This window comes from Dendroctonus ponderosae, unplaced genomic scaffold (genome assembly GCF_020466585.1).
Source record: "Dendroctonus ponderosae isolate FM_Combo_2020 unplaced genomic scaffold, Dpon_F_20191213v2 Dpon_F_20191213_3, whole genome shotgun sequence".
Classification (NCBI taxonomy): domain Eukaryota; kingdom Metazoa; phylum Arthropoda; class Insecta; order Coleoptera; family Curculionidae; genus Dendroctonus; species Dendroctonus ponderosae.
The window spans coordinates 16856886-16868368 of record NW_026018508.1 but is presented as its reverse complement, the minus strand read 5'-3'; the positions used below and the strand labels follow the sequence as shown (position 1 = coordinate 16868368).

The 11483-nt window shown below is 41.4% G+C and overlaps 3 protein-coding genes across 3 annotated transcripts in view; 2 read left to right on the top strand and 1 right to left on the bottom strand.

Moving 5' to 3' along the window:
• The first annotated feature begins 334 nt into the window (after positions 1–334).
• On the top strand, positions 335–3406 carry LOC109533168 (sentrin-specific protease 1). Its single transcript, XM_019898421.2, has 6 exons — positions 335–709; positions 762–862; positions 1009–1380; positions 1432–1897; positions 2175–2741; positions 2799–3406. The coding sequence occupies exons 1-6, from the start codon at positions 627–629 to the stop codon at positions 3091–3093; spliced, it is 1884 nt and encodes a 627-aa protein (XP_019753980.1). The 5' UTR covers positions 335–626; the 3' UTR covers positions 3094–3406.
• Positions 3407–3557: 151 nt separating this feature from the next.
• LOC109533157 (DNA excision repair protein ERCC-5) lies at positions 3558–7718 on the bottom strand. Its single transcript, XM_019898412.2, has 8 exons — positions 7549–7718; positions 7300–7475; positions 6869–7247; positions 6596–6815; positions 5434–6535; positions 4658–5378; positions 3997–4604; positions 3558–3944 (listed from the first exon to the last, which is right to left on the bottom strand). The coding sequence occupies exons 1-8, from the start codon at positions 7634–7636 to the stop codon at positions 3699–3701; spliced, it is 3540 nt and encodes a 1179-aa protein (XP_019753971.2). The 5' UTR covers positions 7637–7718; the 3' UTR covers positions 3558–3698.
• A 2430-nt stretch (positions 7719–10148) lies between these two features.
• LOC109533756 (suppressor of hairless protein) overlaps positions 10149–11483 on the top strand; it is a 7357-nt gene continuing 6022 nt past the window's right edge. The window contains exon 1 of the mRNA XM_048664866.1: positions 10149–11315. Within this exon, the coding sequence (XP_048520823.1) occupies positions 10470–11315 (846 nt within the window). The 5' untranslated portion in view covers positions 10149–10469. The remainder of the gene's footprint in view (positions 11316–11483) is intronic.

Below are 11483 nucleotides of genomic sequence, written 5' to 3'. Positions count from 1 at the left end.
CGGTGATCCAACAGTTGGAACACTCGAGGTAACTTTTACAACGCCAGTATTTTCCTAAACAATCTCAGAATTTAATTTTTATACGTTTTACAAGTGCGAATGAGGTGATCATATTCACACGTTGACGCATCCTTTGAATAAAAAAAAAATTTTTGGAAATATGCTCAGACTGTTCGCGTAGAATAAAACCCGGCGCGTTCCTGAGCGAATATTCTTATGACGTTCATGCGTTCGTGCTCAAATTTGAACGTGCGGGCGGGACAATTCAGATTCAGTATTCATCGATGGGCAAGTCCGGACCTATTTTTATCTATGGTCCGGATCTGCGCTGTCGTCCGACCACAAAATATCCCCCCGCGTGCGTCCGACTGTCAAACTAAAAATAGCAGCAACATTTTCTTTCCGGTTCCAGGTTTGTTGTTGATTAGTGTTTTCTATGTATTTCTGCACCTGAGCGCATCATTTATTCAATCGCCCACAATTTTCGTTGAAAATTCAGTGCATTTTGCCTCGCCAGCCAATTGCTTCTAGAACTAACCTTAAATTCTCACCAAGCGTCCATTTCATATGTAGACTTCGGTAGAAGATTGTTATATTTATGTGATTGGGTGCCCCAACAGTGCCCAATGGAGCGACCCCTAAGGAGTGTGTTAGAGTATATTCGAAACTTCTTCACGTTTCCACAGCCTGAAGGGGTTCGGAAACGCCGGTAAGTTTTCAGGTACTTAAACTAGACTAGGGTTTACGATTTATGTTGTTAGGTCTTCGATTTTCGATACTCCAAGCAGGGCTAAAATTATGAAAATGTCGCCTTGTTTTGACAATGTTTCCAGTAGGATTACACCTATCAACGAGGCATATGGTAAGTTAGGGGTCATTTTGCTTAACATTAGGGATCTACCTATCTTGCAGCCTAATTCCAGGAATTAGGTATATTTCCTACTCTTTGTTTATGGCACATGTGGAGTCATCGGAAGGCAATTTCAGCAAATGTTTCTATTTATTTAGGCTCGTGTTTGTTGCCACGTAAAGTAGACCACTCCAAAAGCCCTTCGGTTCTTCATATGACTAACAGAAAGCCAATGAGCGCTCTGAGAGCCGAAGAGGTTGTGTTTGTTGATGATGAAGATGATATTACCGAGGTGCCGAGACGATTCGATTTCCACAGCAGAGGAAACCACGCGTCTACACCATATTTCTCTAAAGTTCAGTCTCAAAAGCATACCACTTCTAACACAAATTGCGCTCAGAATGGAGATGATGATATCATTTTCGTAAAAAGCAGCAAAACTCCTGCAAGAAGACAATTAGAAGCGAAATTGCTGGGTTTCGACTACATCAAGGCACAACCCGTCAAAGAAAAGAGTCTTTTCACCATAGGTAAGTTGTGATGTCTATTTTAAGTGAAACTTGATTGTTAGTTTTCTGCAGGATCTGGCAGCACTCAAAGGGGTGCAAAGCCGAAAGACAAGCCTGTATACAGATCCCCAAAGAATAGATCGCGTGATTCCCTTTTACTCTCGGACTATTCGGATCAGTTGGAAGACAAAATTCGGTATAAAAAACTGCTTGAGCAGTCCAGTGGTTGTGAATCATCGAGTTTCCACACGCCAGTGGGTAGAATTTTTGAAAGTTACAACTTGTTTAACTCAGCTAAACCTACAGGTTTGAATAAAACTGAAGTTAAGCCTAAAGACACTGTTAAAAATAGGATTATGAAAGTGTTGGACGGTTTAGAAAATGATCCAGTTGTCGTAAAAGACTCGGATTCTGAGGACAGTGTCATTATCGTAAATCCTCCATCTCCCAAGCCGGATATCCAGGTTGATCCTATAAACAGTTTAAAGAAAATTGTAGATTCTTCCGAAGCAAGCAAAGGAGACTGGCTAACCAAAATGTAAGGATATTTAAGTATCACTTATAGTATTAGTATCAGTTACTTTGTGATAAATAGGCAAGTCTCACCTTAAACCAGTTCGTTCTTAAACTTCACTGAAATTTGACAGTCATTCGACATAAACTAAAAAAGCATGAAAAATCGGCAATTATGGGAAATGTGTTGTGTTTTTTCACTAAATACTTTTGCCAATTAATCGGAATAGGGTTAGTTATCCAGTTTATGGAATATAAAGCCTGTAGCTCGAATTTCCATCATTCGTTTTTTGTGATTTCAGAGTAGCAAACCATAGACAGTATGTTGAAGATCGACAACGCGAAATCGACAACATCAGACAATGTAACAAGCAATCAGAAGAGTTAAATAGGGACATTAACATTGAACTGCTGAGGCGCAAAGTCAGCGACTGTCTTCAACTCAAAGATCTGATTCTGCCTGAAATAATATTAGACGCCGATAGTGAACTTCCGGAATTAACAGATGAGCAATTGCGCATGGTGGATAGGGCGTTTAGAGGGCCTCCGAACGAAGTCCTGGCTCAGAAGTTCAATTTGAACATAACTAGAAGGGACCTGATGACTCTTTCAGGGCTGAACTGGCTCAATGATGAGGTGATCAATTTTTACATGAATCTCATCATTGAAAGGGGAAAGAACCCGAAATGGCCCAAGTCCTACGCTTTCAATACATTCTTCTACACGAAGCTGACCAAGGATGGACCTCAATCTTTGAGACGTTGGACCAAGAAAGTTGACTTGTTTTGCTACGATCTTATTTGCGTTCCGATACACTTGGGTATGCACTGGTGCATGGCTATAATTGACTTCAGGGATAAATCCATCAGGTAATTAGTGGCATTAGTTGTTTGCAGAATAAAGCATTACTTTTAATTGATTTTTAGGTACTACGACAGCATGGGCAGTCCGAACACTAAATGCCTAGAAGCCTTAAGGAAGTATCTAGAAGCTGAACACATGGACAAGAAGAGTTCGGTGTATAACACCAAAGACTTCACGTTGGAGAACATGGACGATATCCCACAACAAATGAATGGAAGCGACTGCGGCATGTTCGCATGCACTTTTGCGGAATTTATTACGCGCAATGCCAAAATCGTATTTTCGCAAGACGACATGCCGTATTTGCGAAAGAAAATGGTCGTGGAAATTATGACCGGTGATTTGTTGGTACAGTGAAAATATCGATGTTAGAATTGGCTCGCTATTCTCATCAGTAAAGATAAGGTCTTGGCTGCCCTTCTATACCCAATGATTTGAATACATAATTTCTGTAAGTGTAGTTTTATTATTTGTTTGAGCCCCAACGTTCGATTTTTGTAAATTATTTCCAGTAGCATAATTACGTATTTAAGGGTTGTTTTACACTTAAGTCCATATGTAGTTGTAAGATGAGGTCACAGAGTTAACAAAATATTCTACTGGGAACTGTTTGAAGGCCAATAGAAGAATATATAATTGATTTCTTACCAACAATAAATTTTGAACAGATTCTTCCTATTATTTTAAATCGGGAACAGTGTTTTTGCGACGAAACACCACAACGGTTAGAAACTCGTTAATCGCTGATTTTCTTAGATAGCCTCAAGTTTATATCGTTTTGCCTTATCGCGTTTTTGATCTAAAATTGGAGTAAAAATTCGTTCAATGACAGCATTATATTTTATAATAAAGTACTTAAATAAACAGTCGAAACTAAACAGCAAAATAGATAAATCTAGTGTAAATGTAATAAATCGCCTGAGCATAAAATGACATTCCATTCATCCCTATCTCAAAATAAATCAGTCATCGCTACTTTCAGACAGTTCGGCTTCAGTTTTGGGCAACCTTTTTCCCTGATTTCGCTTTGGGACAAACCCAGGCCCCCGTTTTCCTTTCCTGAAAACCTCGATTGCCTTTAACTTGTTCCTCAGCAGGGTGGATTTGTCCTTTTCCTTCTGCGGTATGGATTCCTTTCGGGGTATTCGTGTAGGGCGGTTTACAGGACGATGCGCATTGGATGGTTCCTTTGAAGGGCCTGGAACAACCTAAAATGTATATTGTAATGTTTTTTGCTCCTTGATGTCTGAAAATTCGTACTTCGCTTGGTTGTTGGTTAATTTTTTCAAGTTTCGCTTGCAACTCCTTGTTAATTTCGTCAACCTTCTTTTTGGACGCTTGTATGACTTGGTTGAGTAGGTTTATTTCTTCATCTTCCTTCAGGTCTTTGGGCTTTTCTTTGGCTAGTTTGGGCTTTTTTAGATCAGCTGCCGCTTTTAATTCCATCAGTTTTCGCCTTGTTCTGACCCGATTTATCTTCTCAGTGACAGATTCATCACCATCCGGGCCTTCTTTCGGTTCACTACTACTGGTAGTGGGTAAATGCAGTGCATTTGGCTTTTTCGAATTAGATTTCCTCTGGTTTTGTTGGGTTGTTTCCTCTGGCTCCGATGGGGTGGCAGGTTTCAACTTTTTCAAATTCACTTTATCGGGGTTACGCTCCTTTGACTCACCTTCTTGCCCACTTGGGGCTTTTTTAGAAAATTCTGGGGCCCTCCTGCCTTTCGTTTTTCTCGGCTCCCTTTTCCTTGTGGAAGTGGTTTTTCTCATGGCTTCCTCTAGTTCTTGCTTGATGACTTCTTCTGGATCCTTCCCCATGTTGTTAATCGCTGTCTTCACTCTTTTGCTCAATTTGCCTTCTGTGTCGCCTGCAAGGAACTGAATTAATCCAAATTCTGCTGTTAGGAAAAACGTGTTTTACCCGAATTGATCTTGAAATTCGTTTTAAAATAGTCCCTGATGGATTTCTGATGTTTACTCTCCTCCAAGCGTTTTAAGACCGGATTTAAAATGTCTTCAGCTTTGGTTTTGGTCCACCCGAATTTATCGCGAGCGTACTCCAAAAGGGCCAAAGCATTGGGCCTGCCCCAGGAAAATGCTTCTTCGCTGTTTTCCACCGTCGGGTCCAAGTAAGCTTGCACCACTTGGACGCTGGGGAAATTGTCCGAAAATCCCACGTTTTTCAGCTTGCTTTTCAATGCGGAACGTCCAGGTCCTGCAGACTTTCCTTTGGTGAACCATGACTTGAATTCTTTCAGTCCTGATAGAAGGTCTTGATGGCCCATGCTAATGTGGCTGGTTTTTCCTTTGCTTGGAGGAAAAGCTGCCAGTATTTCCAGCGCGGTGACTGGACCCACCCCTTGTAAACCCACAGTGTAATCACTCCCCACTAGTAAGGCCAACAGAATCATCTGCTCTCTAGTAAGCTTGAAGTGGTGCTGGATATTTTCGGTTTTAAATTCCATCACGTACTTGTTCTGATTGAAGAAGTTTTTGTACACGGTTTTACCTCCGAACAGCCAAATGTCGCTGTCGTCCGTGATTGTGCCATCTATTAGATCAACCGCGTCCAAAAATGCGCATTGGGCTTCAGCCTCCATTGGGGCCACCACGTAGGGAACTCCAAATAGCTCTAAAAGTTCCTGAAAAAAAACGGGAATTAATGCAAATGTTGCCGGTTCAATTGGGAATTTTTACCTGGGCTTCTTGGTACATTTGGTCAGTGATGTTGCCTGCCATTCGTTCTCGAGTCGCTTTTTCGTTGCTCAGGTTCACCTTGTCCACTTGCAGCTGATCTTTTAGCGTCTTTAGTTCCTGCTCGGTCAATGAAGGAGGTTTTTCCTTTACCGAAACCGGAGGTTCAATGGTAGGACTTTCAACAGCTTGGCTTGGAGCCTCCTGGCTTCTTCCATCAATTTCCTTTGCAGGGTTTGAAGTGCTTGCTTCGGGGGCGCTATTTTCCACACTCTGAATAATTTTGGGCGCATCTACAGTTTTTACCACAAGTTCCTTTGTAACTTTCTCTGCTATATCTGGGGCGTTTTTTAGTGGTGCATTGTTCAAATCAGGCAAGTCGGGTTTTGTGGGTGGGGCTGCAAAAATATCGGCAAATAAATCCTCATCTTCTTCAAACTCTTTGGTAGGATCCACAAAAACGTCCAGCGCTTTAGGTTCGTGATCTGATTCCTCAGAATCGCTTGTTGACATGATTTCCACTGAGTCTTCACATTTATCCGCCTTTTGCGCATTTGCCACCGCGGGCGGGTTTTCTGTAACAGTGGCTAGTTTCGGTTGAAAGTTTTGGCTGCATTTTATTCCGGGTTTTTTCGGCTTAACTGCGGCGGATTTCGCATTGTTGGCCAGTATTTTCGAGATTTCATTAGGCGTGAGTCCGCTGTATTCCTGCATGTAGCTTTGGGCTGAAGACAGTTTGCGACTTTCTTTTTCCGGGCAGGAATCTTCATCGCTTGAGCTGCAGGAGAAATCTGCCTCTGGAAAATTGTCGAGGAAAGAAAATTGGGCTGGAGGTGCCTCTTTAGGGGGCTCTGGAGTTGCGGTGCATTCCAAAGAAAGAGCTATGGCTCTTTTCAAGTCTTCCTCATATTCTTCGTCGGCTTTTGGAAGGCTTTTTTCCCTGCCGCTTGCGGCTGGAGTTAAATGTTTCGCCTCAAACCTCTCGCTTTCTTTACAAGGTTTGTCCTCTGAGACTTTATGGATTGGGTTGCTGAGTTGCTTGCGTTCATCTTCCTTTTGGCGCGCCTCTTCAATGGCTTTCTTCACATCTTTAACCAAGAGATACCTGCAAGGATCTTCAATCTATAATTAAATGAACTTGGTATATTTAGTGAACCTGGTTTACTTAGTGGATTCATCCGAAGCTATTCGATTGCCTAGATGTTGATTGGTTAGCACTCCTTGGTCTTTGAGAATTGACTCCAGCTCTGCCAGGCTCAAAGACTTGCCCCCCATCTCCTTTTCGGCATCCTCTAGAGCTGTTTGGACCGCTTGTCTCTTCAGCAATCTTTGCATTTGGAAGACTGAGAAATCGTCGCTTACTTTCGGCAGCTCATGCAATCTACCTGCAAAAACCCACATGAATGTTTGGAAGCTTTCTTGAGCAATGGGAGCTTGCCCCAGGAGGACTGTTTTCGGGTCTCTTTCAAGTCTGTTAAAATTTCATGGCGAACATCGACAGGTAGTGACTTGAAATGGACACTGTTCATGTCGATGGTATGGACATCCCATTGTTTCGTTGGACTGGATTCGCTGGTTGTGTCGTCTGTGTAGGATTCTTCTTCTGAACTGGACAGCGTGCTGTCCAGTTCGCTACTGGGTGGCAACACGTAAAGATCATCTTGCTTTGGACGAGTTTTGGGAAGGCCCATCGATGCCTCGATTTTCTCTGTTATCACTTTACTGACCGCAGTGTGTTTTAATAAAGTATCTAACAGTTGTTTGTGGATTTCATCAGCTTTAGAAAGGTCTCTTAACTTCGACTGGTTTCGCTTCGCCTGGAACATTGAGACGATAAAGAATCTCACTAGAAAGCTCGTGTTGTCTTACAATAGTTTGTTTCTTTAAAACAGGGACTCCGCCATCGAAAACAAACACGGGCTTTATTTTGAAATACAAAAGCTTGCAGACTCTATGGTAGATTCCAAGCAAATGAGCATTCGGGACGGAGCCGCCACGGGCGTCTTGAAACCCTTTAACTGCCTGGTGGAGCCATATAGAAATATCTGCGTAGTAACTAAGGTACGAATATTCGTAGTGTTGAGGAGTATGAAAAAACATGCAGTTTGAAAAGGATACCGACTGCCAGCACTTTGTTTTCCAGCGTCTCTAAAGGCACAGGTTTTCCCGATGGTTCTATCAGTCGCCATAACCCGTGAACTCCCATTTAAGAGTAATTTCTTTAAAAAAAATTGGCTAAAAAATGTTTGTTTGTTTATAATGTTTTTAGGTTAGTTGTCATTTTCTTGTTTGATGTCAAAGTAGTTTGAAAGCCCAGTAGTTTAGACGCAGCTGTGTGACCGATCATGTAGTGTCTCACTTGTGCACATGAACTTGTGCATAATTTAGAGCGGCCTTCAATTACCTATTATTGATCCAGATCTTCCTACAGCTGGGACGTTGGATCTGTACTTTATTTCGGATTTTTTTCTGAGTTTAGAAACACAAAAATATATTTTTATTTTTTCAACCAGCTCGCAATTTTTTTTATGTAGGTTTAATGTTTTATAAGTGTGTCTCAGTTAGATCCTCTTAGAATATTTTTAAATTGGTCAAAAGTGATGAATGTTCAAGAAAAGTATGTGTTTCAATAAAAAATATTTAAATATTTTGAAAAAATCTAGAATTCCACTTATGAGCCAACACAGGAGTTATCAGGATTAAATCTCCAACAATTATTATTATTATTTAAATTCTATATCTTTGCTTTGCTTACAGTAGCTCAAATAGCGACTGTACAACAAAAACACAAATTTAAGCTGTTGTTTGGTGGCCCTTGATGGGCGTAAAGATCAGCGTTCCAACTGTACCCGACAATTAATTGATTTAAAATAGAATCAGGACAGTTAGACTCTTCTAGTATTTATGAATTATTCAGGCACCGTGTTATCCTCATCGTTTTCAGCATAAGAAATTTGCAAGCACTTTTACTGTTATTTTTCGTAAAACGTCGTAGAAATATCCGGGATTTTATTGAGAAAAAATTGGAAGAAAATAATTTATAGTCGACAAGTCGTCATAACGAATAATAATTATTCGGCTTCTTCCACCCACTTTTTCCCACACCAGATTTTCCCACGACCCAGACCCAATCATAACCTCATCTCCGTTTGCCACGGTGTCACGTTTATTGTCCTTTGGTACCATGTAACTTGATTTTTTTCTACTGATCATTAAACACAAATCCAAATTAACACATTTTGATGGAAAACTGATGGAAATCCGTATATTTTCATGTAAGGTTGACAGACAATAATAGGCTTTTACTTATCTAATTTAATTTTGTCAAATCTACATATCTCAACACCGCTATGGAAATAATTCTTTTAACTCCTCGAACACACAACAGCTCTTAAATGAAAAAATCTGGCAAAGTGATAAAAGCCACCCATTTTGGCAACGGTGTGGTAGCTGAATTAACATGAACCCCTGATAATCTGTTGGTCGGCGTCGGTCATTGAAAAGTTGAAAAGTGAAGCGTGGGAAACAATTTATACCGGGGCTGAACAGTTAGTTTTGCTGGTAATCGCTTCCAAGGCGAATTAATTTACACATGTAGTATGGGAATTCAAGAAAAATTAATTAACTGCACGAGGTCAATCTCAGCCAGGGTTATTATTAGCCAAATAAACTGAAAATTTATTGAAAATATTCAGTGCTGCGATTTAAAAGCTGCAGATAATAATAATAAGTAGATAGAAGTTTTAAAATCTGTTTTTATTTGCTTGATTTAAGTGTAGAAATTTTATATACATATTTCTGTAAAATACCAATACACTTTTTGCGAGAACAGTCAGTCGACAAAATGGCATTTAAATGATTTGAAGGTGCATAGGTTTGGTCACATCTTCAGAATGTAAACAATTATTTAGGGAAGTAAATCACTTTCTTCAGTTTCTTTATTAATTTGCCTCAATTGTGCAGTTTTGTGTCGTTGACTGGGCAAGGGCGGATCCAGGGGGGGGATCATGGGGGTCATGACCCCCATGAAAAATAACTTCGAATAAAGGACATTTAGTTATCTCTGGAATGATTTAAAAACGAGCGTTCTTGCTCAGTTTGCTTCCGAGAAACATGCAAAACGGGACGGAAAACATGACATTTTGCAATAATCTTACGCCACCCTTGCACAAAACGACGATCATTTTTCGAATTTCATAGATGACAGAAGACTGTATTTTTTCTACATAACCCCCTCCCCTGACTTTAAAGCTGGATCCGCCCCTGTAACTGTGAGCGTTAAAGTGTGTTATGTTTGTGGTGGAAAACGTGCAGTCAAAAATTATGAAATAAAGAAACGACAATTGTTGAGTCACCAGAAAGTTGCCAAAAAGCTCGAGATAAACTAGGTAAACGGAATAAGCGGCAACGTAGAAAATTGTTGAAAATTTGAGAGTTACTAGAAACAAAAAACTTAGATTATTATTTGGGTGCTTGTTAAATCGAAAAAGTCTACTGTTTTTTGAGATGTAAAATATAGAGCGTAAAATATACGTAAGGTGCGCCCCTCGTATCATCGATCAGCCACACTCTGGGTGTATGGCCAACATGACAAAAATTATCCAGCCTAGTTAGAAGCTGATTTCTCAATTATTAAATTATTTGAAAAAATTCTGAGCTTCTCCTCATATTCAGGGCCGAAGGAGTACTCCCATAATTTAACTATTTAGTGCGCAAAATGCAAAATAGCGAACAGTAAACAATAGGTTTCGAAGGTTGGCGGCAGTGTCGGAAAATGGAAGTGCCAAACAGGTGTTTTTCAAAACGGAGGACACGAAATGTGCCAGACATGATGGCATAAAAAGAAGGGGAAATAAACAGCTTTTAGTTCTCACGTCCCGCAGTAGCCGTGAGGAAGAGTCGGCTTTCAGTTTGTGAATCTGTGTTTAGTGTTTTGGCAGGTCGGCTTGAGTGAAAGTGCCCCTGTGAAGAAGCATGCTGCAAATGCGGGGCCCCAGTTGAGTGAAGTGCAGTGAAGCGCCCCAACTTCACATCGGAAAATGCCTCACCAGTACGGTTTGCCTGGCATAGCCCATGCCCAATCGCCTCCAACTCCTCCACCCCAACACGCTGCCATGTACTCCCGGTTTGCTGGGGCCGTAGTCCCGGGGGGCTACCGAGGAGAAGACCGGCGACTCACTCGGGAGGCCATGGAGAAGTATCTTCGCGAAAGGTCTGATATGGTGATCGTGATCCTTCACGCCAAAGTGGCTCAGAAATCCTACGGCAATGAAAAGAGGTTCTTCTGTCCTCCTCCGTGCATTTACCTGTTTGGAGACGGCTGGAGGCTGCGACAGGAGCAAATGCTCAGAGAGGGCGAATCGGAAACCAACTCGCAACTGTGTGCATTCATTGGCATTGGAAACTCCGATCAGGACATGCAGCAACTGGATCTGAACAATGGCAAGCAGTACTGTGCAGCAAAGACTCTTTACATTTCCGACTCGGACAAGAGAAAACACTTTATGTTGTCAGTGAAAATGTTTTACGGTTCCGGGCACGATATTGGGGTGTTTCAGAGCAAGCGGATCAAAGTGATATCGAAACCCTCGAAAAAGAAACAGAGCCTCAAGAATGCAGATCTTTGTATAGCGAGCGGCACCAAAGTGGCTCTGTTCAATCGGCTGCGATCCCAAACAGTTTCCACCAGGTATTTGCATGTGGAAAATGGACATTTCCATGCCAGTTCCACTCAATGGGGCGCGTTCACCATCCATTTACTGGATGACAACGAGTCGGAGAGCGAAGAATTCCAAGTTCGAGATGGTTATATTCATTATGGGGCCACTGTCAAGCTTGTTTGTTCTGTTACAGGCATGGCACTACCCAGACTGATCATTAGGAAGGTGAGTACCTATATAGCTTTCAATGTTTTCCACTTGTATCGACTGTATCAAAGTTGCTTGAAAGCGGCCTCAAAGCCATGGAGAAACTCAACCAAGGGCGGATCCAGGAGGGGGTCAATTCAATTCTCTATCCAACGATGCCAAAACGAATTCTGTGGCTCGAATGGT

Coding starts and splice junctions, on each gene's coding strand:
- LOC109533157 (XM_019898412.2), bottom strand. CDS start 7,636: ATGGGAGTTCACGGGTTATGGCGACTGATAGAACCATCGGGAAAACCT. Junction 7,248..7,299: donor TTTTAAAGAAACAAACTATT/GTAAGACAACAC, acceptor TCAATGTTCCAG/GCGAAGCGAAACCAGTCGAA. Junction 6,536..6,595: donor GCTTCGGATGAATCCACTAA/GTAAACCAGGTT, acceptor AGATCCTTGCAG/GTATCTCTTGGTTAAAGATG.
- LOC109533168 (XM_019898421.2), top strand. CDS start 627: ATGGAGCGACCCCTAAGGAGTGTGTTAGAGTATATTCGAAACTTCTTC. Junction 863..1,008: donor ACCTATCAACGAGGCATATG/GTAAGTTAGGGG, acceptor CTATTTATTTAG/GCTCGTGTTTGTTGCCACGT. Junction 1,381..1,431: donor AAAGAGTCTTTTCACCATAG/GTAAGTTGTGAT, acceptor AGTTTTCTGCAG/GATCTGGCAGCACTCAAAGG.